This window comes from Phodopus roborovskii, unplaced genomic scaffold (genome assembly GCF_943737965.1).
Source record: "Phodopus roborovskii unplaced genomic scaffold, PHOROB, whole genome shotgun sequence".
NCBI classification, from domain to species: domain Eukaryota; kingdom Metazoa; phylum Chordata; class Mammalia; order Rodentia; family Cricetidae; genus Phodopus; species Phodopus roborovskii.
In genome coordinates this window covers 44,635,348-44,661,729 of record NW_026126433.1, presented here as the reverse complement: position 1 = coordinate 44,661,729, position 26,382 = coordinate 44,635,348, and the positions used below count along the sequence as shown (strand labels likewise).

Sequence of the window (26,382 nt, the reverse complement as noted above, 5' to 3'; positions counted from 1 at the left end):
CAATAGAGACTTCATTTACTAGCATGGGGAGAACCCTACACCCTTGTTTTATTAAATATTAAAGTACACATGAATCAAAATATGAGTAAAACACAGTGAAGGACTGGGCAATATTAGGGTTTTTTTTTTGTTGTTGTTGTTGTTGTTTTTCCCCAAAGTACAGCTTAGATTCAGAAATCAAGAGGATTAGGTGGTTAGAAGGAGGAGGAGTGTGCTGACTTATAAGGAAATAAGAAATTGTAAGATTTCCCAGCAAACTCAATTATCTCACATTTTGATGTTATAACCAAAACAATTCACATAAAACATTTTAAAAACTAACAAATAAATATATGGATATTAGTATTTCATTTTCCTAATCGTATGTGCCAAAAAAAGCCATTATGGATGACATAAAATTCAGATAATCTGAGTTATCCTAAATTTGATTAGTTGAGTCAAATGATTACAGCTGCCCTACAATGCTATTTTAAATTGTTGCATAACAATTTAATTCTGCTTCCTCACTTGTTTTAAATGTTAAACTTACAAAATTGTTTCTGCTCATATGAACCCCCAAAATATGGTCCATCCAGTGACCTTGGTAGAAATTCATATCTACATTCCAAGGTGCCATTCGATACATGGAGAAAGGATCATTCACATCTCAAAATTCTTCCAAACTCTGGCTTCAATTACAAGAGAGCCTGTTATTTTTCTGTCCTATCTGAAGAATAAAACCCACGGGAGCTTCCTTTCTTCTGCCTATTCTCTTAGAATACCATTCATGGATCTGTTTTGTTCTTGTCCTTGTGATCATGACTACTCAATAATCTCCTTGTTCATGATGCCTAATTTTCAATTGTAGAACTCTTCACTGAATCCAACCCATACCCATCTGCCCACTGGGAATGCACACTTGTTTACTTATATACAGGTACTCACATTTCACTCAAAATTTTCCCTACCCCCATTGAGGACCTGTCCCCAAATATTTACAAACCCAAACATTCCAATATCTGATACCACTGCTCTAAAAGTCAGATTTATGAATCATTTCAGAGTGCAGACTTTTGAAATCTGAAGCTGGGGGAAAAAAATCAACGCCAATATTTCAAATTCTAACAAATGGAAAAACTGGAACACTCTGGGCCTACACACTCAAAGGGCACTCAAAGTATAATTACCTTCTCTATGTTATTGCTTGGTGATACTTCGTGTTATAAATCTGAACTCTTGATACATGTCTATCACTTATGTCCATGTGCTTCTTGCTTACGATAACCTGATGAATCCATTTTGCCTCGAATCTCATCGCTACATTAGTACACAGTTCCTCATTTCTCTGATCATGTACCATGACAGTTGTATGAGGAGCATCCTTCTTCAAAGACCAATCTGACTGCAATTAAGTTTTCCCCTTGTTGTTAAAAGTCTATGAGCTCCTTGCAGCTTTCTCAGCCTTATCACTCACTGTCCCTTCCATACAATGTGGCTCCCAATTTGCTCCTGATTCCTGGCCTTTCTATTCTGTATTTTCCCTTCTTTGTTCTCAATTCTCTATCCACCTATCATTCCTCTAATAATAACATATTACAGTTACTAAAAAGATATATCATCTACATAGGTCTATTTAGGGGGCCTTTCTTAGAATATTCTGCTCTGTAAGACAATAGTTTCCTTGACCCATGGAAGAGTATTCAATCTACACCTCGTGTGGAAGGATCTGCCTTGGATGGGTAGAGGGTTTCCCTTTGACTCTATTGGGAGAAAAGCAGAACATATGAGTTCAGATGGTCTGTCACTGTCTCAGATTATGTGTGGGAATTCCAAATAAAGGTGGCTAGAGTGCTAGACTAGAATGCTAGAAAAGAAGTCCATGAAGGCTTAAGAGGCGATGAGATAAACAGTTTCAGAAGAAGTCTAGAAACCTAGTTCTTCAAAGGAACCCTTACAACATTGATCTGTAGAAACCAATTGCAATAGTTTGAGGCCATGAATTTAAGGAGACATTAGATTCCTTGTAAGGACTATCTCACATTCCCATTCACTGCTGTAGAAGAAACAGATAAAAACCAAGAAAACAATGGTCTTGAGGAAAACTGTTGGTCTCTGAACTGGAGAGCAAGACATGTAACTGGGCTGGGGCCATTCTCTAAGAGCAGAGAGAAAAGCTGACAAAGCTGCTCTCAGGGGCACTTCTATTTTTGAGGCAGGAACAAATAATGCAGTTGTAGACAGTTAAGTGTTGTAACGAATACAAAGCTGGGCAGAGATCACAACATTAGAGTGAATCCACACTCATTGTTCTTGATCACAGAAGAGCTAGCACCTTCACAAAGTGTAAAAGCCTTGAAGCAGCAGACATTAGCCCTCTCCAACTGCCTATTTTAGAGTAGACATGAGAGGCATTTCCAAGAAAGAGATGTTGAAATGAAGACCATGAAATCTTGGCTTGAGCAGAAGTAGGAAGGCAGGGAGGGGAAAATTGGATGAATAAGTGGGTTCTGGGATGAGATGAAATCCACAAAGATTGTGAGAATGTGATCCACAGACCACACAATAGCTGGATTATAAGGATAAGACATGTTTCTCTTAGACTGTGGAGCTAATGCAATAAAACGTTTGGCCAGCATTAGACACGGTCCGTCTTTTGAACTATTCAAGAGATTTTACATTAAAGAATTAGGCACATTTAAACAGACTCTGGATATATAAAATATAAATATTCTCCTGTGATTAACCAGGGTAAGAGTTGGAATGACAAACCTATGTTATTATTGATAAAAGCCTAATTATATGCAAACATTTTAGAATTTGGCATTGATACCTAGTAGAAATAAAGAGCCCCAAAATTCAGCCTTATAAAATTATCTTAAAAGAAATATTTTGCCATCCATCATTCTTTTTTTTTTTTTTTCTTTAATTTCAAGACAGGATTTCTCTGTACCACTTTGGAGCTTATCCTGGAACTAGGTCTGTGGACTAGGCTGGCCTCGAACTCACAGAAATCCATTTTGCCTCTGCCTCCCAAGTGCTGGGATTAAAGGTGTGCGCCATCAACACCCAGCTGACATCCATCATTCTTACTATGTGTCACTAAATACAGGTTCAAGAGCCTTTTTTCACACATTTGATCAATGCAAGTTTTCCCAAAGCATTTTTGTTGTAGTCTATGTTATCATTCATCTTTATGACACTGTTGAATATAAGATCCACTTAGACATATACCTTTCACATTCATTACTACAATAAACAGCCCAAAGAATTCTGGGGACATTGAATTTGTGTGGCTGGAGATTGAATGGAGAGCCACAAACACTCTTAGCATATACTCAACCACTGAACAATATCCTCTGATCTCTTAATTTTTTTATAATGAACAAATAACCATATAACAATTGAACAGGGCCAAAGATAAGTAAAAAGACAATACAAATTTCACAAATAGAAGCAAAGGAAGGCTTATTAAGTTTAACCTAATGACAAACAGTGATGCCTGCCATAGTCTAAATATTTTATTATCATTGTAAAACTGCTTCTATTTAACCCAGAAGTATACAATTTCTAATAACTTCACTTCATAAACAAGTTAAAAGATCTTCTTGAATTATCATTAAAGTATAAAGAAATATTTATCCACTTAGCATGACTAGGAAATCCTGTAAAATATTAAACAAATTCTATAGGCCTTTATCTACTCCTTGAATTATAGATGGTTACCAAAGAAAAATATTTATGGTGTTCCTCTGTGTTTTAGAAATCTAACTCCTAAAATTTTAGGAGCTTGTATTTGTTATTTTTTTAAATTATTATTCATGTTTTTTTAATGGCTAAGGAAGGTTCAGTCACAAAAACACAATCTCAATTTTGACCTATAAAATACAAATTAATGTATTATATAATAAATCATGTACAATGTGATAACATTATATACAATAAATCAGGCATAATTTATGACAAATATATACTATGTGCTATAAATCATGTACAATGTGTACTCTTGCCCACATTTTACATATGAAATTTGTCAAAAGGCCTGGCTTTGTTTTAGGTAAGCCCTAGAATGAAGAACTTTTTACTTCTTGGGCAGTGATGGTACACACTTTTAATCCCATCACTTGATAATCAGAGGCTGGTGGATCTCTGAGTTCCAGGCCAACTTGGTTTACAGAGTGGCTTCCAGGATAGTCAGGGTTACACTAAGAAATCCTATGTCAAAAAACAAAAACAAACAAAAAATCCAATGGCTTTCTACTTCTTAACAAGCCACAAAATATTACCTGATACTTTTACTTATATAATCTTCTACCATCATTCTACCATCATGTATCATCTTTATAAGTGGCACATTCTTGATATTAAAATCCTACCAGGTGGAAAAAACAGGGCTCGGCCTTTTCATCACTAAGGGAATGAGATCCCCAGGGTTCTCTAATATCTAACCACAAGGCTATGATTGTGGCAGAACAGGTTAGGAATAAATAAGATTTTTGCCTTCATTCATATAGAGTTGAATCTGAGAATGATAATCACTTTGATTCATGAACCTCAACAGTGTTCTCTTTTAATCACCATGATTACCTTCAAAGCAGTATGTTTCCACCTAAAGGAAGTTGTGCTTATGTTGATTAAATTGTCCCATGATTCATTCCTTATAATTCATTGCAAGTGACACTTGACCAAACATTGAAAGCCATAGACGAATACAGAAAGAACAGACACATTCTTCAGTGTGTTATCTGGCCTCTCTGTCTCATGCCATGTTTGCCTCTAGGAGAATTCCTCAAGAAGCAAAATCTTTCCTAGAGCATGGCATGATATAAATCTGATCTTCAGAAGAAATGTTGCATTCCAGGCCTGAAATGTTTGCAATAGTAAATGCCTTGATATAACTGTAAGTTTCAATGACTTCAAACAGTGAGACCAAAACACAAAAAAAAAAAAAAAAAAAAAAAAAAAAAAAAAAAACAACTTTATTGAGTATCTTCTTAATTTTTCCATCCTGCTTATGTCTTCAGGATGTATGAAGTATTATTGAGATAATGTTTATAGTTTTCAAGCTCTCTGGGAAAAAAACTACTACTTATCTAGAGGTATTAATTCATCCCACAAAAATATCAGATGGTGTCCTGAAGATTTAAAAGACACCAATAGACTTTGTTCTTTGGGTACAATGTTTTGACAAAGCAAATAAATAGCAGATTGTGCTGAAGTCATAAGCACAGTTAGCATATAAGAGAATGGGATGGTGATGTAGCTTGGTGGTACAGCATTTGTCTAACACATATGCAACGACCTCAGCTCAATTTGCATCACTGAAAACAACATATCTGCAAAAAGCAATTAAAAAGAAAAACATACTTCACAAAATATTTAATCTTAAAAATAAAAGCACAAAGTTATACTGTCTTGATAAATGATTTAAACTAATAGCGTGTTGTTCACAAAACTGTCCAATAACAATGAAGGCTAAGCCTAGAACTGCATAGTTAACAAATTGTTAGCCTCTCATGCCTGCAATGCAATTAACCAAAGTTTTGTTTGTTTGGATATTTGGAGGGTTGTTGGTTTTTAAGCAATGCCAAAATATCTTGTTTAAGTTTGCATTGAACCAGATGCCTGTTACACATCTGCCTACAGAGGGAAAAAACAGCTCTGCAGTTTACCTTGACTAATGAACTGCTCCATGTTTTCCTTGAAGGGCTGCATGTGTTCTTCAGAGGAGACCTGGTACACTTTACCCGCTTCCACCTCACAGGCTGAAAGGAAGAGAGCAAGACCATATTTAGAACACCATGTTGTTATGGGAATATTACACTGGTTTCTAGAAAGCATAATAACCAGTGTTGGAAAATCCTTCCATAACTTTGATTGCCATCTGTTGTGTACCCACATTGGAACCATTTTCAGACATATATTATATACCCCTCCAGTGAACCACAAAAAGACATTCCTAAGAATGAATATACCCTGTACTACTACTCCTAAACTGATATGTTGGACAAGTGACTTAGACCTTAGGTCCTTAGTTCCTTAATTTGAAAAATAGTAAGTATACCAGAACCTACATCATAGTGCAGTTCCAGGGCCAAAATCTGCTAAGAGCTGTGAGCTGTTGCATCAGAGCCCACTAGACAGGGCAGCAATAGCTAAGCATTTCTTCTCTCATAACTGTCAACTGACTTCTAATGCAAGTTTATCTCTATTTACAGTCCAAATTTCTGAAAAATAAAGCAAAGAAACGGCAACCTAGCAGAGCAGCCAGGATTTACAGAGCACGCGCATACCAGCACCAGGTACTTTTTATCCATAATTTAATCAAATCTTTAAAGTAAGACAAGAGAGGGGATACTCTTGGACAGCTGAGGAGGTTAAGGTTTAAATATGGCCTCAGGACGAAAGCGCAGACTCATAAGTGAAGTTCTGAGTTGACACTGATGTTTGTCCTTCCCTTCCATTTGATGGCATCATAAGTATGTCAGAACACATGTGGAGTTAGCATCATTTCTGAGCACGTCTCTGAAGAATGACTGTCAGTGTGGAAAGGAGTTCTATGACTCAGTAGATTCTGAAGATGAAAACTACATGCTTGAATATGAATAGCATCAGATCCATGCTGGCCTCTGGAAAACTGGCCACTACTCTCTTAAACTTAGGTTGTTCCTATAAAACCACATTTCCCACCAGTGAAGTTATTCTTCAGTGTGTGTGTGTGTGTGTGTGTGTGTGTGTGTGTGTGTGTGTGTGTGTTTCACTGCCAGAACTACTTAGAATCTACTTGGCGAAGGGAATGGATCAGATAAGGAGTTAAAAAGACTGCAGCTATCTGCCTTGGATTGTATCATTGCTGACAGCCCCAAGAAAACAGAAATATTTTGTTTGTTTGTTCTATTGCACTGGGGATTGAACCCAGATTCTTGTACAAGGTAGGCTAGCCATGTACTGAACTATACCCCAAGCCCTCTTTTGAGTATTTTGAGAGGAAGTCTCTCTAAGTTGCTCATGTCTGCCTTGATCTCACTCTACAGGCCATGCCAGTCTTAAACTAAGATTCTTTAGTCTCTAGAGTAGCTGAAGCAATAGGTCCATGCCAGCAAGCTTCATGTCTTCTTTTAAATGTCTGCAAATGATGCTATGCATATAATGATTTTGTCAAGAATTTTCTAATATAATGGATAAGGTAGATCCTTATATAAGGCAATATAGCCATTGCTTATAGAGAATAAGGCCTAGTTTATTAGTGTCCCCCTTAATCTTTCAGTCAATTATTCCTAGCAGGGTCAAAGGAAGAGATGCTAAAAAGCCTTTGAGCAGCATTGAACTGTGAAGCAATCTTCTCTGTCATCTCAAACCTCACTTGTCCTCCATTCTGTGCCCCGGGTTCAGCTCCACATATTCTAACAGCCAGGGACAAGATGAGAACACCTCTCTTCACAGAGAGCATTTATTCTAAACCATCAGTCTTTAACATTTCTTCCATATCAGTGAGAAGAGTAGAAACTTGTCACATTAGTGTGTAGTGGTTTAGGGTGGCATGAAAGGAAAAAACAAAACAAAACAACAAAAATTCTTCTTCCCTCTCTGAGAGGTAGAGATAGAATGATCAGTTCAAAGTCATCCTCAGCTATGTCACAAGCTTAAGACAAGCCTGCTTTGTCTAAAAGACAAAGCAAATACCATGAGAAAATAGGAGAACCATAGTTTCATTCATGGAGTTCTATTACATCTGGAGATGTACAATGTCCTAATATCACCTGACAGTAGGAAGTGATGGAAATCCATCTCACAAGGCTGTTGTCTTCTGGGAAAGGGAGTTCACTGTCAGAAAAGCTGAGCCATATCATGGGCTGACTGTGGCAAAGTCTTCGAATGTTTTTGCTCAGCAAGTTTGACAGAATAGAACATTTAACAAATAGGAAAATGAAAACTGTGGGCTAGGGAGATGGACAGTGTGTTAAGACCTTACCATGCAAGCATGATGACCTGAGTCAAAACCCATGTACAGCATAGTAAAACAGCAATTACCTGTGGACCTGGTATTCCCATGGCGAGGTGGGAAACAGAGACTGGTGAATCCACAAAGCTTATGTGCCAACTGGCCTGACACACAGCCACAAGTATGGCAAGATATATGTGTACCACCATTCACATATGTGAACATGCAACATATACACATATCACACACACACACACATATACAAACACACACACACCATATACATACATACATGATAATAAAATATTGTGATAGACTATTTTATATTCATATTTTTTTCATTTAATTTTATAACCTATATTCTTAGTATAAGGTAAACAAAATTATGCTTTTCCTCTGTTTAATCTATCTTTTACCTGAACTCCCTGTACACAATGAGGATTAAGCACAATTTGAGATCTAGAAAACGCATGAACAATGTTTGGCCAACATCTTGGAGTTTTTGATGGAGTCTACTTATACTTCTGTCAGGAACTCTTTTCTCAGCAAGCTGTGCTAGCCATTAGTATTTACAACTAGATATTAAGCCACTCTTTCTCTATAGTCAAACCTTGGTAGAATAAGCCTAGGGGTTACTTTTAAATATTGCAAGTATTCAGAAAATTCGCAGCTCAGGTCTTTAATGGGTAATAGAATTCTAGTTTCCAAGGGTAGGTTTATGTTTTATTCCTATCCACCATTCTCCACTTATTTACTGTGATATATATATATATATATATATATATATATATATATATATATATAAAATTATAATATTAATTATAATTAAAATCCACATAGTTATAGTTAGCTACTTGTTTATCTGTAAAATGCCATAGTTATTCAATTTCTCCACATTACATATTCACTTGACATATTTTTGGCTCTTATGATCAGCTGTTGGTACCTCTTATCTAAACATATCCAGTTTAGCAGTTAATTGTCACTCTAAAGAAAGAGGGGCATTCTTTCCCTCAACTTCATGTGTCCCTCCTCTATACAACATATTCATAACACTGGATTTAGATGAAATAAATGAATGTTCAAGTCTAGTTTAACCATCAGATATGGAAATCATTCACTTACATAAGTGTTTTCTCAAGCTTCCTAATGGTGCAACCCTTTAATGCAGTTCCTCATGTTGTGGTGACTCCCAACCATAAAATTATTTTGTTGCTACTTCTTACCTATGATATTGCTACTGTTATGAATCATGATGTAAATAGTTGATATGCAGGATATTTAATATGTGACCCCCCACAGGGGTTATAATAGCACCTCACATTTACTTAGTTTAAATTTTTGTCTCTGATTGTAATTCCTGTTCCCAAAGGCCAAGAGTATCCTACTCACCTGGTATGAGTTGTTTGAGGTATGGAGGAACCAGAACATTACACAAAAGAAGGTGTTATCAGCTATGCCCATGATTATGAATTTCTTTAATCTGGACATATTCTGGTGATAGCACAATACTACAAAGGACATAAAAGCTCAAATTCTAGATCTCTAAGCTCTTTCTTATGAGATAAAATACATTCTATTATTTGTGGATAGTTTATCCACAACTATTATGCTACAACACATAATAGTATGGCTTAGAGCTTTAAAAATATTGTGGATGTACTATTCTCATACATATTTTAATAATCACCACACATAAGAATAATTTTAAGACAATAAGGCATTAGGCACATTTAACACATAAGGTATTAGGATATTTCTTTAAAGCAATGGCTCCCATTCTATTCTCAGCTGTAGTATACCATATTTCACAACATATTATTCTGGCTTGTACTTATCATTTTCAAAATTGGTATGTAACTGCAATTTTTTTTAAGAACACAAAACACTGCAATATAAACATGAGGGTCATTTAGAAACATTATTAAAATCAGAGCAAAGATAGAGTTCTTGGAAAACTTAATTACAGTCAAATACAAATAAAAAAAACAAAAAATAAAAAAACATTAGTCAGGAGGCAGTAGGCATAACTGAGCCATTCCAATAGTGTTAACTTTTGTTTAATTTAAAGCCTTGGCTGAGCCAAAGAGATTTGTGTGATGTTAAAGGATTGATATTGGGAAGTATGCATTAGGCTTCCCAACAAAGAAAAATACAGCCAGAGGGAAGGAGAACCAAAAGCCTCAGATAGGCCAGGATAAAATGAACTCCAACACAATGGTTTCATTACAGAGCTGCATGCTGTGAGGCAGAGCAATCACCACCTTGTGACTGTCACACTGACCATCAACATCCATCTCCCAACTCTCTCTGAAGCAGGCCTACATCATGAAAGTCTCAAAGTTCAGTCAATGCTAAATGCAGCCTAAAACTACCAGTTTTCTGTGATCTTCAAGAAAGTCATATTAATATCTACACATACACAAAAGACAACAAACATGTTGATTAGAAGGAAAACCCCTAGAAACTAATCTTCCAGAACCAAACTGCCCCCCTTTCCCCACAGAAGAACCTTGTCTATACATCATAATGGGTTCAGCAGAGAAAGGGAGAGGGGGACAACACACAAATTTGTTTGTTTCATACATTTTTATTTAATTTAGAAACAATCTCATTTTACATATTAATCCCAGTTCCCTCCCATGCTCCCCACTGACTCTCCGATCTCATCCCTATCCACTCCTCAGGGAGTGGGGATTCCTTTGGGGATCATCAAAATCTGACACATCATTTGGATCAGGGCCTACACCCTCCCCTGTGTATCTAGGCTGAGAGAGTTTCCCTCCATAGGAATTGGACTCCCATAGTCCATTTGTGCACTAGGGATAAATACTGGTTCCCTGTCAGAGGTACCATAGCCTGCCCAGGTCTCATAACTGACACCCATGTTCAGGTGGCTTGGTATGGTTCTATACTGGTTCCCCAGCTGTCCAACTGGGGTCCGTGAGCTCCCACTTGCTCAGGTCAGCTGTTTCTGTGGGTTTCTCCAGCATAGTCTTGAACCCTTTGCTCATGCCTCCTCCCGCTCTGCAATTGGATTCCAAGAGTTTGGCTCAGTGTTTAGCCATGGGTGTCTGCTTCTGCTTCAATCAGCTACTGGATGAAGACTCTAGGATAGCATTTAAGGTAGCCATCAATCTCATTATAGGGGATGGGTATTTCTCCACTATTGCTTAGATTCTTATTTGGGTTCATTCTTGAGAACACACAAATTCTATTTCCAGAGACCTACAGGCAGTGAGATGCATACTGTTTTCTTTTTACAAGTACAAGAAGTTGGAGTAAGAATTAAGGTTTTAAAGCCATGCTTGACTTCCTATTTGCTTTCTGCCTCATAACTGAAGACACAGTATAACCTACTGTAAGCCAACAAAGACCCTCCATCAATACACTTCCTGCCAAGTACCCACTCATAATAACAAGAAAAAGAATGCATACTGGATATATGAGTATGTGGGTTGGAGTGATAAGGGACCAGGAAGGCATTCTTCAGCTGTGTAGTAAGTTAGTGGCATTGATGCTCCACTACCATGTTTAAGTTTTTATACTTTTTATGAATCAGTTAAAATTTTGCATTGAAAATAGAAATGAATGAGTAATACTATTTATATTGCCATTTAAAAATCATCCCTCTAACCAAATTCCTTTTGTCACTCCCTCCAAAGGCCACTTTATACATAAATGATTTTGTTTTTTCCCTCTGTGAACAAATGGGTGGAGCTAGAAGAGATAATATTGTATATGCCTTTCTAATGGGTAGCACTTCAGGTTCATTAAGGATTACATGAAAAATTAGTGAACTTCTCCCTAGGATTTCTATAAGGGATAAATAAGTGAACACATGTAAAGTCCTTCTAGAACTATTCCTAGAACACAGAAAGGCTGTGCAAATTAACTATCACTGTTGTTACCTTTTACTACCAAAGGCAGCAACAGGTAGAAAAGAATCTAACTTAGGGACCAAGAGCCTGACCCTGGGCAGTGAGTCAGCATACCACCTCTTCCACTTGATATTTTTCTAACATTGACTAGGTATAGGCTCTCTGTGTCTCAATGTCTTATAAAAATGGAGAAAAGTTGGGGGAAAATAGTAACAGTGCCTAATTCACAGGACTTTGAAAATTAATATATATATATATATGTGTGTGTGTGTGTGTGTGTGTGTGTGTGTGTGTGTGTATGTGTAAAACACACAGTGTAGTGCTCACTAACAGGAATATAAGTATGAGCTAGTTACTACTATACATTTGACACCACTACACATGATTATTCATGTGGGAAATCACATAATAACATAATATTTGGAAACTGAGTGCTAGTCTTTAGATATAAATGCTTCAGATCATGAGCAAAAAAAAAAAGGTATCTATATAGGGACAATGAGCAAGGTAGACTGTGAGAGAGTGTGTGTATGTGTGTGTGTGTGTGTGTGAGAGAGAGAGAGAGAGAGAGAGAGAGAGAGAGAGAGAGAGAGTGAGAGAGAGGAAGGAAGGGGGAAGGGAGGGAGGAGAAGGAGAGGTGTGTGTATAGTAAATAACACTGGCTAAATTACATTTTCCATGGTCATACATGCCTCCAGTATCATGAAAAACTTGATTGAAACTTTACATCCATCTTACTTAGGTGTAAGAGTCTTAGTATTCTACAAAAGTATGTTTTTTAAAAATTTTAGATCACTTTTCTTTCATACATGAGTACATTTTACTTTGACCAAATCACACTTTCACTAGCCTTCTTCAGCTCCTCTTAGGGTCCTTTCTCCATGATCACTCAAGGCTTAGAGAAGGACATGTCAGAAGAGGAAAGTTTGCAAGAACCAAAAGTCAAATGGGACTGATGACAAACATTATATACTGGGCAAGGCATGTAGCTATACTCAGGGACTCTAGTCAGCAATGCTGGCCTATACAACATCTGTACAAGAGCAGTCTAGTCAATATTCCAGCATGCATGAGGAAAGGGTCTCACAGAGTAGAACTCCTGGATGTCTGGGTTTTTGCTTTATTTATTTTAGATAGTGTATAATCGTGGTTGGCCCAGAACATGTTATGTGATTCAGGCTAGCCTCAAATCTGTGGTAATCCTCATGTCTCTGCCTCCACAGTATGGGAATTACAGATATGAACAACCATGATAGGTCTGTATGTATATCTCTAATTAGTGGTTTGATTGAAGCCTTAAGGTGATAAGAAGGTTGAACAGTAATAATTACCACTGAAAAATTATTTGTAAGCTGTACTCTTCCAAATGAGTGACAAAGCTAACTTTCTAAAATGGCTTCAGAAGGTTATCATTTCATTATCTAAGATGGCAGACAAGCAACTTTACACTAGAATAAAATCACTATAACCACAAAAAAAATCTGCTTATTGTAGTTTTCTTATGCTTTTAAGTATCTTTAAATATGACCTTTAATTACAAGTATGATGATATCATCATTAACCATAATATTGGCAATGATTTAAAAGACTCATTGAAGAAAGGAAGTAATTCAATGGCAACAGATTTCCTCCGTAAGTTCAAAGCCTTGGGATTTAGGATTTTAAGAAATAGCATCAGATTAAATTTTATAAATAGAATGGAGTATTCCCTAGAATGGCGTATTCCCTCACCTGGAGCTTTAAAGTATTTCCATAAATCCTTAAGATCTCTCAAACGTGTCCTAATACACAGTAGGAATTTATTCAAAGAAAATCAAAGCCTGTGACATTTTCTCCAAAGATGGCATGATTTCAAGACAAAGCATGAATGTTGATCAAGGGTACAAATGCCTTACATGACTTACACTGATGCCTAGGTTTATTTATTTATTTATTGAGACAGGGTCTCACTGTGTAGCCCTGCTGATTAGAAACTCACTATTACAGACCAGGCTCACCTCAAACTCACAGAGATCTGCCTACCAGTGCATCCCAAGTGCTAAAGGCATATGCCATCATGCCAAGCAATCCTGGATCTTAAGACTATTGGCCAGGTGCCTAGCTTCATTTGGAACATCCTTAAATATTGATTTGTAGTATAATCTGTTGTGTTTATGGTTCTCCTAAAGACCTCAGCAGTTCACTGAACTTCCTTGGAGTGGTACTATTCCCTTGCAGTTCTTACTACTGCCTAGCCATGCTGCACACTAATATTGAAACTGGAAAAGTTACCTACCACCACAGACATTCATCTGCATCAAAGAATTTGGCAAAGTGTACCACAAAGGGAGGTTCAATGATGTCCAGGCACTAAATTTGATACCACAGTGACTGTGCTTTTGCAATGCTGTCTCACTAGTGGATTCCATTGTAGTACAAAATTAGTGGTACAAAATCTTCATAATAAAGCATATTTTCTCCAAAGAGTAAAACTCTTCTGTTTCTGATTTTATACATACAGAAATTTAATTTATGATTTTACATATCAAAACGCAAGAGAGACCACCTCCAGAGAAAGACTTTTTCTAGTCCAGACCACGAACAGAGAACTAACAAAAGATCCATTTAAAGCAAAGTATTGGGGCTTAAAACTCTTGTCCACAAGTTCAAATTTCTCAAGTTCAGAAGATAAATTGGTTTACCACCAGTATACTTGGACACATTCCCGAATCTTGCTAGCCCTATTTTCCTCATCTACAACATGGAAACAGCAACTGTTTTGTCCAAGAGTTTCATAGTACCAGGTAATGTGTGTGAGATGCTTTGTGCTTTTAGCACACCTTAATGTGTACTGAAACCATATTTTACTTGTACTGATGACATGTAACACTAACTTGTGTGAACTTCCAAGTTTTGGAACACAGCAGAAGTATTTTAGGTGCTCTCGGCGAATTGTGGAATGAACAGAAGCCATAGGCTATAATAGACATAAACAAAACTGCTATATACATATATATGTGTGTGTGTGTGTGTGTGTGTGTGTGTGTGTGTGTATGTTTGTGTGTGTGTGTGTGCATTCATAAATATGTATAGACATGTGCATGCAGGTGAATATACACATAAGTGTGCATATGTGGAAACCTCATAGCAACCTTACATGTTCCTCAGGAGCGATCCATCTTGTTTTTAGAGACCTGGTCTCTCAACCCAACTGGGAGCTCACCTGTTTGGCTAGGCTGAGTGGCCAAGGAGCCTTAGGGACCGCCTGTCTCTGAGTGCTTGGATTTTACGCATGTGCCAGCAGTTGTGGTCTTTTGTATGTATTCTGGTTACTAAATGCAAGTCCCCATCTTTGAATGTTCCAAGTTGTACACTATATGACACTGAGAACACACAAAACATAGTATAATGGCAAAGGTCGAGACAAACTGAAAAGTACAAGGACCATCAAGTTGACAACTATCATCAGAACTAAACCAGATGTGAGGACAGACTAACTACAGATACCTTTTTACTGTCCTGGATACTACTCAGCATCTCCAGTAAATCCTGCCTTGATTATTTCCTTCTCTGTATTTCAGAAACAGACAGCCTCATTGGTGAGGCTGTCTAGATGGCTTCAAAGTGGGAAGACAACATAGAAAAAAAAGTCTGTCAGCATTAAATATCGGTAAAGGTGCTTGCCACCAAGCCCAATGACCTAAGTTCAATTCCCCAAACAGACATGGTGGAAGGGAAAATCAACTTCTGGAACTTGTCTGGTCTCCACATATACCACATGTAGGCCCATACCCATGTACACATGGACAGACTCACAGATAGACAAACAGGCAGGCACGCACGCATGCACGCACGCATGCACACACAAAACAAATAAGCAAACATTTTTAAAAGGGTATATAGTGTAGCTGACCTGTCTCCAAAAGTTATCAATCCCTCCACTTACTCTGAACTTGAAAGTCATGAAGGTGGGTAAGATCATATTAGAATAGTGAAAACAAGAAACTAAATGGATGTCAGTCATGAAGATTATTGGTTTTCTGTTTGTTTGTTTGATTGATTGATTGACTGAATGAATGATTGATTGAATGTTCGTCTACTTCCAAACTACCTTTCTATATCTGACAATGGTGATAGATTATGCAAAACACCTTTCTTCCTTATCAAATATTTTGGTGCTAAGTTTCCACAGTGAAAGGGGAAAATGCCCTGGTCTTCACAACCAGACCATGGTCATTCCAGGGTCTACTGTGTTTCCAGACTCAAGGAAGCATCACCACATCCCTCAAAAGTGAGCAGCCAGGCAGAGACCTGCCAGCCAGAATCCCAAACTTAGCTCTCAGATGCCCACTCTCATCTAAGAGATGACATTGTCCTGATGCCTCCAGTCCCATCTCCCTGGGGTCTGCTCCCCCAAGTCCTTAGGGCAGTATCTACAGCAGGTCTCCTCTCTGGGAACCTTAGTCTCAGCTCCATGGGGCAGGCCCGCTAACAGTGTCAGCTCTACACTAACTTCAACCTCTATTGACTTCCTGCATTCCATGGATGATGGTGGCTTCCTACATTATTGGTGTTTTTTTTTTTAATTAATTTATTTTTACTGTTTTGACCTTTCAATATGTGTTAACTTCACTATATTAAATTACTTCTATTAAAGTAGTATGGTTTTGGTTTTCCCTAGTTTACTCTCAAATAGTAAAAGCAATAACCAAAAATAATGTATTATGTTTATGTAAGACCTCAACAGCTTTCTGACATTAGTAGTTAATTTTATTTTTAATATTTTCTCCTAAATAATATATGTTCAAATTATTTAATCAAAAATGCTTTTTTTCATATTAATCTTTTAACCTCTAAGGAGAGTATTATATTTTTCTTCTTTAACATAGTTTATTCTTTTAATTAAAATTCTTGTGTTCCTTAGCTATGTTTACTTTTGAATTTGGCAAGTTTTGTAATTTCTTCATAAAGAACAGAAGAGACTGAACAATCACACTTTTTAAATTAGTGAAGCCCGGATTACTCAGTTTCAACTCTAAATCAAACATATTCCTGGATGGTTGCCCAGGTTTCTTTCTTCTCAAATAAGATTATTAACCCTGACTTACACATAAAGGAACACATATAACATGCACATAAAATATAAAGAACAATTAAATGAATACCCATATATTCAAATTACAAATTAAGAAACAGAACATATTTTGAAACAGGCCAGTTTATTCCCTAATGACCCATTACCTTAGGCCCAGTGAATTCTGTTGCTTATTCCCTTACTTGCATCCTCACCCAAAAGAATTAATTGTTGCTTATTTGAACTTTACAAGCTCAAATCAGAGCGCTTGTTCTTTTACCAATGCCTTTGCTTTTCTTAAGATTGGTAAGCGATTTGTGTACTACTAATATAGCAAACACAGTTCAGTAGCATTTCTTGATCAGTATGATGTTCTTTGAAAGATGTTGGATTTTGTTTGGTTGCTATCATTTGGAACACACTCATGGGGCTCTGCTGCTCTGTTGTGATATGAACGAAGTTTGTTCGTGCCCAGTGGAACATATCTGTGAGCCAGGTTGCAAGCTCAGAGACTTCAGCTACCTTAAGTCTATTGAGATTTTGATATAGTTTCTCCAGAGATTGCATCTCTTGACAAAGAATGAACTGGGGGTATCATGTGGAGTGACAGTGTCTAGAAGAAAGCTACAAGCAGTCAGAAGAAATCAAAATTGCTGAACAAAAGGCATTTCACTGAGCTCAGAAGCCTGACTCTCATCCTGAGGGGCAGGCATAGGTATTCTCAGATAAGAAGACAGACCCAACTCAGTGGATGTCTTTACAGGCATGCTAAGATGAAGTTTGGGTGATTTCCTAAAATGTCCAAGACCTAACACATTGTTTCTCAGTTTCCACAGAAATAAATATCAAGATAGTATGCAGAAACAAGAGGGCTAGATGACAGATGAGTGACTTGTGGAGACAGCACACTTTCTACTAACAAATAATCATATTATTAATTCAATATTACATCATGAATAGCAAATGCTACTGAATATTTACCACAGAGTACTATAATGACTTGTTTATATGCTTCACTTTTTGTATGTCTGATTAAAACAATTACTTCTAAACCAAAAAAAAAAAGTGTAGACAGATTATTTGAAAATTCTTAAATTTCACTGTGTAAAAAGAAAAAAAATCAGTTTGGGGGCTGGAGCGATGAATCAGCAGTTAAGTACACAGGCTACATTCCAAGGAGACCTAAGTGGTAGCTAACAAACTCATGTAACTCCAGCTCCAGAGGATCTGATTCCCTCTTCTGCCCACTATGGGCACTGGGCATTTATGTGGTACATAGACATGCATGCAAGCAAAACATCCTTACACATTAAAAAAATACATAAATCTAAAAGTAAAATAAAATAAATTAAAACAGATTTTAAAGGTTTTACAGACCAAAGTAGATACTGTTTTTAAGTATTATAACTTCATCCATATGAAAATTATCCGAGTTTTAAAAATAAGAGATAATTTCTTAACTCTCAGTATTTGATGCCTTTTTGAGCTAAGCTGATATTACAAACAGCAGTGAAAGCAACTTCAACAACAAACAGTGATACTGTTTCTTGAACTTGTTTTCTTGTAAGCTCAGAGTCCAGTCATATTTGTGTTCCTAACACAGTACCAAGCTTGCATTTCTCAAAATGTGTTCCAATGACCACAAAAGCCACCACACATTCTGTGGGGGAATGAAAAGGTGCTCTGTGGTTAAATAAAGGAAAGAACTACTTCAAATCACTGCTGTAAGATACTGTGAATTCCTTTTACAATTAACTTTGCAGTTTCTGTACTTACTTGGTCATGAACCCCCTGTTATGGTTTTGATACAGCATGTCCCCCAAGAGATGCATGTATGAGAGGCTTGTCTCTCTTGACAACCAGCAGTGTCAGAGGGTATTGCCCTCAGCAACATTTTCATGCACCAATGAGCTCATAGATGAATAAGGCTACAGAGAGGTTGAAAGTCTTTGAAGGAAGTGGTTACAAGGTGCATAGTTAGGAGTATGTATCTTGTCCCCAGACTTATCTACTGTCTTCTGTCCTTCTGGATGCCATGAACTAAGGTGTGCTTCGGAAGCTCCCTCACATATTTCCCATTTCTATGACATTAAATTGATATAATCCACTGACAAAGAAGGGAGTTTTTAGAAAACTGTTAAAGTTGCTGATCAATGAATGGTACAGCTCTTTCAATATATTCATCTTTCCTTTATATAAGTCATACACCTTTATGGCTGCAAACATTTGCTCAACCTCCTGTGGTTTTAACATATTGCAAAGATGATCCTCCAATATGTGGTTTTCTGTAGCAAGTACATTGATCTAGAAAACACATGCCCAAGACATAGAGTGGGAAAAGGCACTGACTATCATTCAAGTCCATTATCTAACATCTGTGCTGCTGGGCTCTGAGACTTAGGAGATTCTGTCATGTATATTTAATACCTAGAGGTTCTAAAGAAAACCCATGTGTCCATATATCAAGTATTTGCAATTATGTGTATAAGTACATGTGTGAACATCTCTGTGAAGGCACATTATGTGAAGTTGTACATCTGTGTGCATACATGTACATGGTTGTGTGTATACATGGATTTGTTTGTGTATGTGTGTATCTGAGTATTCACATGCAAGTGTTTGTATGTGAATGGGTATGTATGGGTAACTGCACACTTACTAATAATATCATTCCTCTTATTAATCATCTGTAAATGACGAAATCCTAATTTTTCAGAATGAAGTGTTGATGAAAGTATGAAATATGTCCCAGCCTCTTCAGAAATGCCCCTGGAACCACTTCACTGTGTATATACATTGCAAGTAAACAAAGCCGTAATTTCTGAATTGTCATAAACTCTATAATAGGAATTCTTCTGTAATGCTTTAAGAATTAAATTGCTTTTAACCATCTTTTAAAAATGTATTAATTAGAAAGTTTGTACATGTATGCAATATATCTTGAACATATCCACCATCACTCCCCACCTTGCAACTCTTCCCAGAATTCCTCATCACATTGCCCTCCCAAATTTATATATATGGTTCCATGATTTCCCACAAGAACAAATAGTTCTTACAGAATTGTAACACTCTGATAAGACAAAGCTATCTTTCTTGTCCTTAATCAATAGGCACACATAAAGCTGGAATGGAACATATATAACTAAGAGGGAGAATTAAAACCCTTCTAGTTACTTTGTTTTGAGGTACTGATCACATTTCACTAATACTTAAAGTGTACCTTGTAAATATATAAGAACTTCAAGAAAATGCTTTATGCAAGCAAGGAAGGAGAGTCAGATGAGGCCTTGCTCATGTCCCTACCTGACTGCCATAACCCAGGAAGCAACAGAGCTGTTAAACATCTGCCTGTTTCATTAGGGCTGGAAAATTATTAGAACTACAAATCTGGAATAGCCTTCAAAAGTGAAATAATCCTAGTTGCAAACGTGAATGTTTAATAATAAATCTATAAAGAACAAAAAAAAAACAAAAAACAAAAAAGAAAATGCTTTATTTATTGAAATTCATCTAAATATATGTGTGACAAGAACATAACTGTGTAAATCTGGTGACAGATCAGGACCATCTTGGATAAATGCATCACCTATTTTGGGACTGGGTCTCCTAAAAACTAAATGTAAATTTTAATTTCTATGCAGAAGTAATTAGCTATTTTTTTTCATTTGGTAACACAATATCAAATTAAAATGCTATGTCATCTTATTTGCTCTCTGCCTAAACTTAATATAACTCAAAAAGCTGTTGAAGTAGATTCTGAAAACTATAACAACAATAAATGGCACAAAAAGATGGAAAGGGATATTGTTTTAAAATGTAAATTATGGAAGACTATTTTCTTGCATGTAAATGTTACTAATAAAAGAAATGTGAGGGGTTTCAGATAATCACTTATCAAAACTATGTGACGTTAAGCTTTGTTATTTACAATACAACAGTAAACACCTATGTGTCATTTAACCTATGCATAGGACCATGCTTTGTTTTTACAAGTGCTCACAAATCACAGAATTTTGGGCAAGCATATCAAAGGAGAGCAGGCAAGAACTATTAATCTTCCAACAATGACAGGATTTGTGTCCAACAATGATATGGAGGATATCCAAAGATTCTTGGCTACAAAATAAAAACAAGACATGAACGTGTTCCCGATGAAATGAACTGTTACTCAAATAGCTAAGAGACGATTGGATAACTGAATTCCAATGCCCAACTTTTGGAAGCAATGAAAAATAAAAATATTGGCAGATTTTTCTTTTGCTGTACATAAAAAGATCAGCTCAATGCAGCTTCTACCTGAATAACTTATTTTAGAAACCATTAAAAGTCTATCATCTATCATTAAGAGTATACATTGAAAAATAGATCTAAGTTCAAGGTCATGTATTACCTTTCAAGTCTTTCTTTAGTTTTCTGAGATCTTTCTGGAAGTCTTCAAATTTCATCTGTGAGGCCTGGAACAGCTCCTGGGGTTCTGCCAAGGGGAAGACACACTGTTCCTTGCCAGCATCCTAATTAGCAAACATGATTTTAAAACAAATCAGTGTGAGAAATAAAAAACATGAGACAGTAGAAATGGAGCAACTCCAACAAAACAACAGGGAAAAAACCACTAGGGAATCACCCCACAGAGAAGAATAATGGGCCACTGAGATAGCTCAGTGCTTGCTCTGCCGTCATCTAGAACCTGAGTTCAAATCTCTGGCACCCATGTAAAAAGCGAATCATGGCTGCATGAGCCTGTAACCTCAGCAGTGTGGTGGTGGTGGGTGGGAGTAGAAATAAGGTGATCTGAGAACTCATTGGCCAGCAATCATCCCAGCTGAAATGGGAAGATCCCTGTATAGTGAGAAACTGTTGAGAAAATTAGATGGAGTTTGTGGAAAGGGCCATGAGTCTTGCTTTGGTCTCTGCATCTGCATATCTGTACAAACATTCCTCCACACTCATATGCATGCATCATACACACATAAATGCCAAAAAAAAAAAAATCAAGATAGAGCGGTATGCAAAATCGGTCTTACCTCATCAAAATTTCGAAGATAATATGAAACAATATATGACAAAAGGCTTCTGCTGTTGTCCTAGGCAGAAAGATCAAAGTAAGCAACACATATTTAAAAATTATTTATTATTAAGTATACTGTGTAAATAAATTGCAGGAATCACACATATAAACATGGGAATACTGTGAGTGCTTTTACAGTCTACAGTGCCTCAGTCATTGTATCTAAAAGGCTAGATGACAGAATTTTTTTTCTTCCAGCATTAAGTGCCAAGAGAAAGCTTCACTGTTTAAGGAAGAAGCTCAGATGTAAACAGGTTGCTCTTTTCACTCCATTCCATCAGAAATTTAATTAGATAATTATATCTTTTACTTAATGTATTTATTTTGAAGTTGCTTAGCACTTTCGGTTGTTTTTAATTGCATGCATTTGTTTTGCCTGCAAGTGTGTGTGCACTACATGTGTGCTCCATGCCTGAGGAAACCAGTAGAAGGCAGTGGATTCCCAGGAACAAGAGTTATAGGTGGTTGCAAGCCTCCCTGCGAATGCTGGGAACAAACTTGGCTCCTCTAAGGAACAGCAAGAGGTCTTAGCAGATGAGTGATTTCTCCAGTCCAGCACTTGGTTTTCAAGTATCACCATAGTGAGATAAATAAATATCACTTGTAACTCCACATATATGATCTCACCAGTACTACCATGGATTAGACAGAAATTCATTAGCATTCAGACAAGAGAAATAGAAAAGCATTTCAGATAAGTGCAAACTTCTAAGATGCCAATGTATATTACAATTTGTTATATTAACAACTGAGATCAAGGAATTAATACTTATGCTACTGTTTAAAGATAATATATATGTATATATGTATATATACATAGCATTTGAAAATGTAAAATAATTTTATATTCAATAGTCTAAAGTTTTCAAAGAATACTATTTTGCTTCCTGTCTGGCACATCTAGAAGCTTTACATTTTAATTGTTTTGACTTGCTCCAATTGATTAACAGATAACTTAAGTTTGAGAAATCCTAGTATACAATCTAAATTCTCTGAAATGTTTCCTCTGTTGAAATACAATAGGTTTGACCTAATTTGGTCTATATATTTGGGTTATAAAGTTGGTCCAGAATGACCTCCTTACATAGTAAACTGCAACCCAGCTTGAAGCTACTCTAAAAGTATTGACTCATAACCAACAGACAGACTTCCAACCAATTGGAAAGTGAAAGTTTTTGAATCATGACCATGTAAGAGAAATGCCAACAGCTTTGATTCAGGCTTTCTATATTTCACATCTGGCTGTAAATATAACCCGCACTCATTTGAATGGGGGCAGGGCATTTGGAACATCACTGGACTGTAATATTGCCAGGTCCTAGAACTTCCTCTTGTACAAATAAATCTCCTTAAATGTAATTGTTCTCAGAGCTTCTGTTACTGGATCTAGGCATGAGTTTTCCTGTATTTATGAAAAGAATAATGCCACTTAGTAATCAAGTTGCATGGGATACAGTAAAGACTTCCCTACCAGACAGGATTTGCTTGTGGTTCAAACAACTAGAGGTCTATTCTTTGTTCTAAATTGTCAATCAATGAAACAGCAGTACATAAGTCAGTTAGTAAAACACCATTTAAAAGCTTGCCTATAGGCATAAGGAGAGAACATTCTGGTTGATCTGAAACTATAGTCTCTATTCTATAAATACTACTGAGGAGTAATTACAACCACATTTGCATTCTTGAGAAAGCTCCAATTCAAAATCTTGCATAGATAATATGAGAGGACAATGGAGTACTAATTATAAAATATTTTGCTTCTTTTCTCAATATTTTTAATATGTTATTTTGTGATTATTGAAATGGATAAAATACAATTTAATAGGAGGAAGTGATACAAAGCAAAATTGAAAACACAATCCATCTTCATACATAATTATAAGCAATTTTTGTTTACAGAATATACTTTGTATCAATTTTTATAAGCTAAATATTATATCGACTTCTTCATATGCAAATGTTATTTGCAAAAGTTGTTTCAACAAACATCTATTTGGAAAATAGGTCATTTTTTAGCACATATAATTCATTACATCTAAAATTAGAAGTGTTTCTATGAAATGCTTATAATATAAATGCAATAGCACTTGAATATGCATGCTTATTTAAGTACATGTGAAAGCCATGTAAACTAACTGTTAGCAAGAGAAAACTGGCTGAGACAATAACCCTAGCTAGGAAAGCTGAGGCAGGACTCTATGTAGTTTGATGCCAGCCTATCCTACTGAGACCAAGTCTCAAAAACAAACAACCACAAATCCCAAACTGAACTAACAAAAAGATTATTATTCAATTTCAGAAATGCAGTGTCTCATATTGCAGACACTTAGAGAATAATGTTGAATGATTAGTGAAAACATGGAGAATCAGTAAATAGTCAGAGTCCTGACTGATTAAAGAGACCAAAAGCAGCTCTCTCATGAGTACAATGACAGCATGCTGCATCTCTCATGAAGAGAATGACTGCATGCTGCATCTCTCTCATGAAGATGATGACTGCATGTTGCATATCTCACATGAAGATGAGGACTGAATGGTGCATCTGTCCCATGATGACAAGGACTTCATGCTGCATCTCTCTCATGATGACAAGGACTGCATTCTCTCAGGATGACAATTTCACTTCTACAATCATTTATTCAAACCCAGTACTTAAAAGTGCTCCCATATTTTCTCCCAGCTTGGTGTTCTTTCTGTGCAGCAATTCTCTTTGAGGAAAGCGAGACTCTTACTTTCTAAGTTCGCCATCTCAGACTTTCACCTATGAGTCATCCATAAACTTACCTTTCCATTTCAACTCTAACAATCTCATCAGTATTAATTCTAAACAACAATAGCAAAACCACCACAGAGATGCAGGGCTAAAAATAACTATATTAGCCAGGTGGTGGTAATGTGCATGTTTAATCTCAGCACTCTCTTGAGTTTAAAACCAGCCTACTACACAGCTAGTTCTAGGACAGCCAGAAAGAACTACACAGACAACCCATCTCACACAAACAAAACAAAAATGTCAAAACAAACAATCCCCCAACAAAAAACCTAGGTCTGCAATCAAACTTAGACATTGCCATACATGCCAGCAGAAAGAACAGTGTACAGTATATAAAAGTGGGGTCTTATTTTATATTTCAGTTATGAGCTACTTTCATTCATGTTTGGTTTGTTTTCAATGCTGCCTATTGAAGAAAAGACAATGGACAGAAGTTCTAAATCAGTGAAAATGATTATCCCTCAGTTTCACATCAAACCTAGCAGGCCTGATACAAGAAGAAATACTTAACTTCATTTTAAAACATTATATTATACTCATTAAACACAGGACTCACAATTCCATTAGGAAAATTATCACTCCTTTAAACTACAGATACTCAGATGATCTACTTTAACCTAGCTCAGAAAATAAGGGAACTTTTTGCCACAAATAGAGGACCACACCTGTAGAACCAACAACTTTGGAGAAGAGACCTAAGAACTTAAGAATCCAGAGTTTAAGGTCATCCTCACATAGCAAGTCTGAGGCTATTCTGGGCTGTGTAAGACTATTTCAAAAGTTACATAAACTTAGGTTCATGTGTGTGTGTGCCTCTCCCTCTCCCCCCTCTCTCCCTCTCTCTCTCTCTCTCTCTCTCTCTCTCTCTCTCTCTCTCTCTCTCTCTGTGTGTGTGTGTGTGTGTGTGTGTGTGTGTGTGTGTGTGTGAAACCTTTGACCTCAGGACAGAAATGGATACTTTCTATATCTGGTTTAAAGCCAAACCCATTTAAAAACAAAACATCCTCAGTTTGGTGCAACTGTTAACACAAAATACTTACACTGCTTTTGACATCCTTTAGCTTGGGCAGAATGTCTAATCCAAAGCCATCTGCCTGTCCTCGAGTTTTGTTTCCAGCATTCATGTAGTTCCCAAAGGCTAGAACCAAACCCAGGACTTGCATGACCCCTGGTCCATTTTTTAATGTCTATAAGACAAGATAGCAATGATTTTTCTGTTACATGCTGTTTTATTTGAATCATCTAAAATCAATATCAAGTTAATCCTATTATGCTGACAGCTTTGAGTGTCAGCCAAACAATGTCCTTCCATACTATTCTATATACCTTAAAAACAGCATCTCAAAGTTACCTTTACCATAGCATGCCACCAACAAACATGAGTGCAATTGTAGAAGCCAAGAGAGGCCCCAAACAAGGAGAATTTCTAGAAAACAATACCACCTTTATTATCCTTAACTGCTTCAATGTTAGAAATAATACAGATTTCTGGCATAAGCTGTAGTATTCCAAAAAGCAGTTATAAAGGCTGAATTCCAGATTTGGGCTTGCCACCCACAAGTTCATGCTCTCCACTCACTCCCAGAAGCCTGTCTGTCTTCAGGTTTTTGTGCCACTTTCTCTGAAAGTATGCCTGGCAATAACTTCCTATTCTGGGGGATGATTTACTCCAATCAGAACAAATAC

General features: G+C 36.7%; 1 protein-coding gene across 1 annotated transcript in view; it reads right to left on the bottom strand.

Annotated features, from left to right (window-relative positions):
- Nucleotides 1–26,382, bottom strand: part of Fmn2 (formin 2) — a 282,857-nt gene that overhangs the window by 89,263 nt on the left and 167,212 nt on the right. Inside the window, exons 11-14 of the mRNA XM_051186365.1 lie at nt 25,737–25,883; nt 21,880–21,939; nt 21,246–21,366; nt 5,649–5,741 (exon numbers count right to left, since the gene is read on the bottom strand). Coding sequence (XP_051042322.1) covers nt 5,649–5,741; nt 21,246–21,366; nt 21,880–21,939; nt 25,737–25,883 — 421 coding nt within the window. The remainder of the gene's footprint in view (nt 1–5,648; nt 5,742–21,245; nt 21,367–21,879; nt 21,940–25,736; nt 25,884–26,382) is intronic.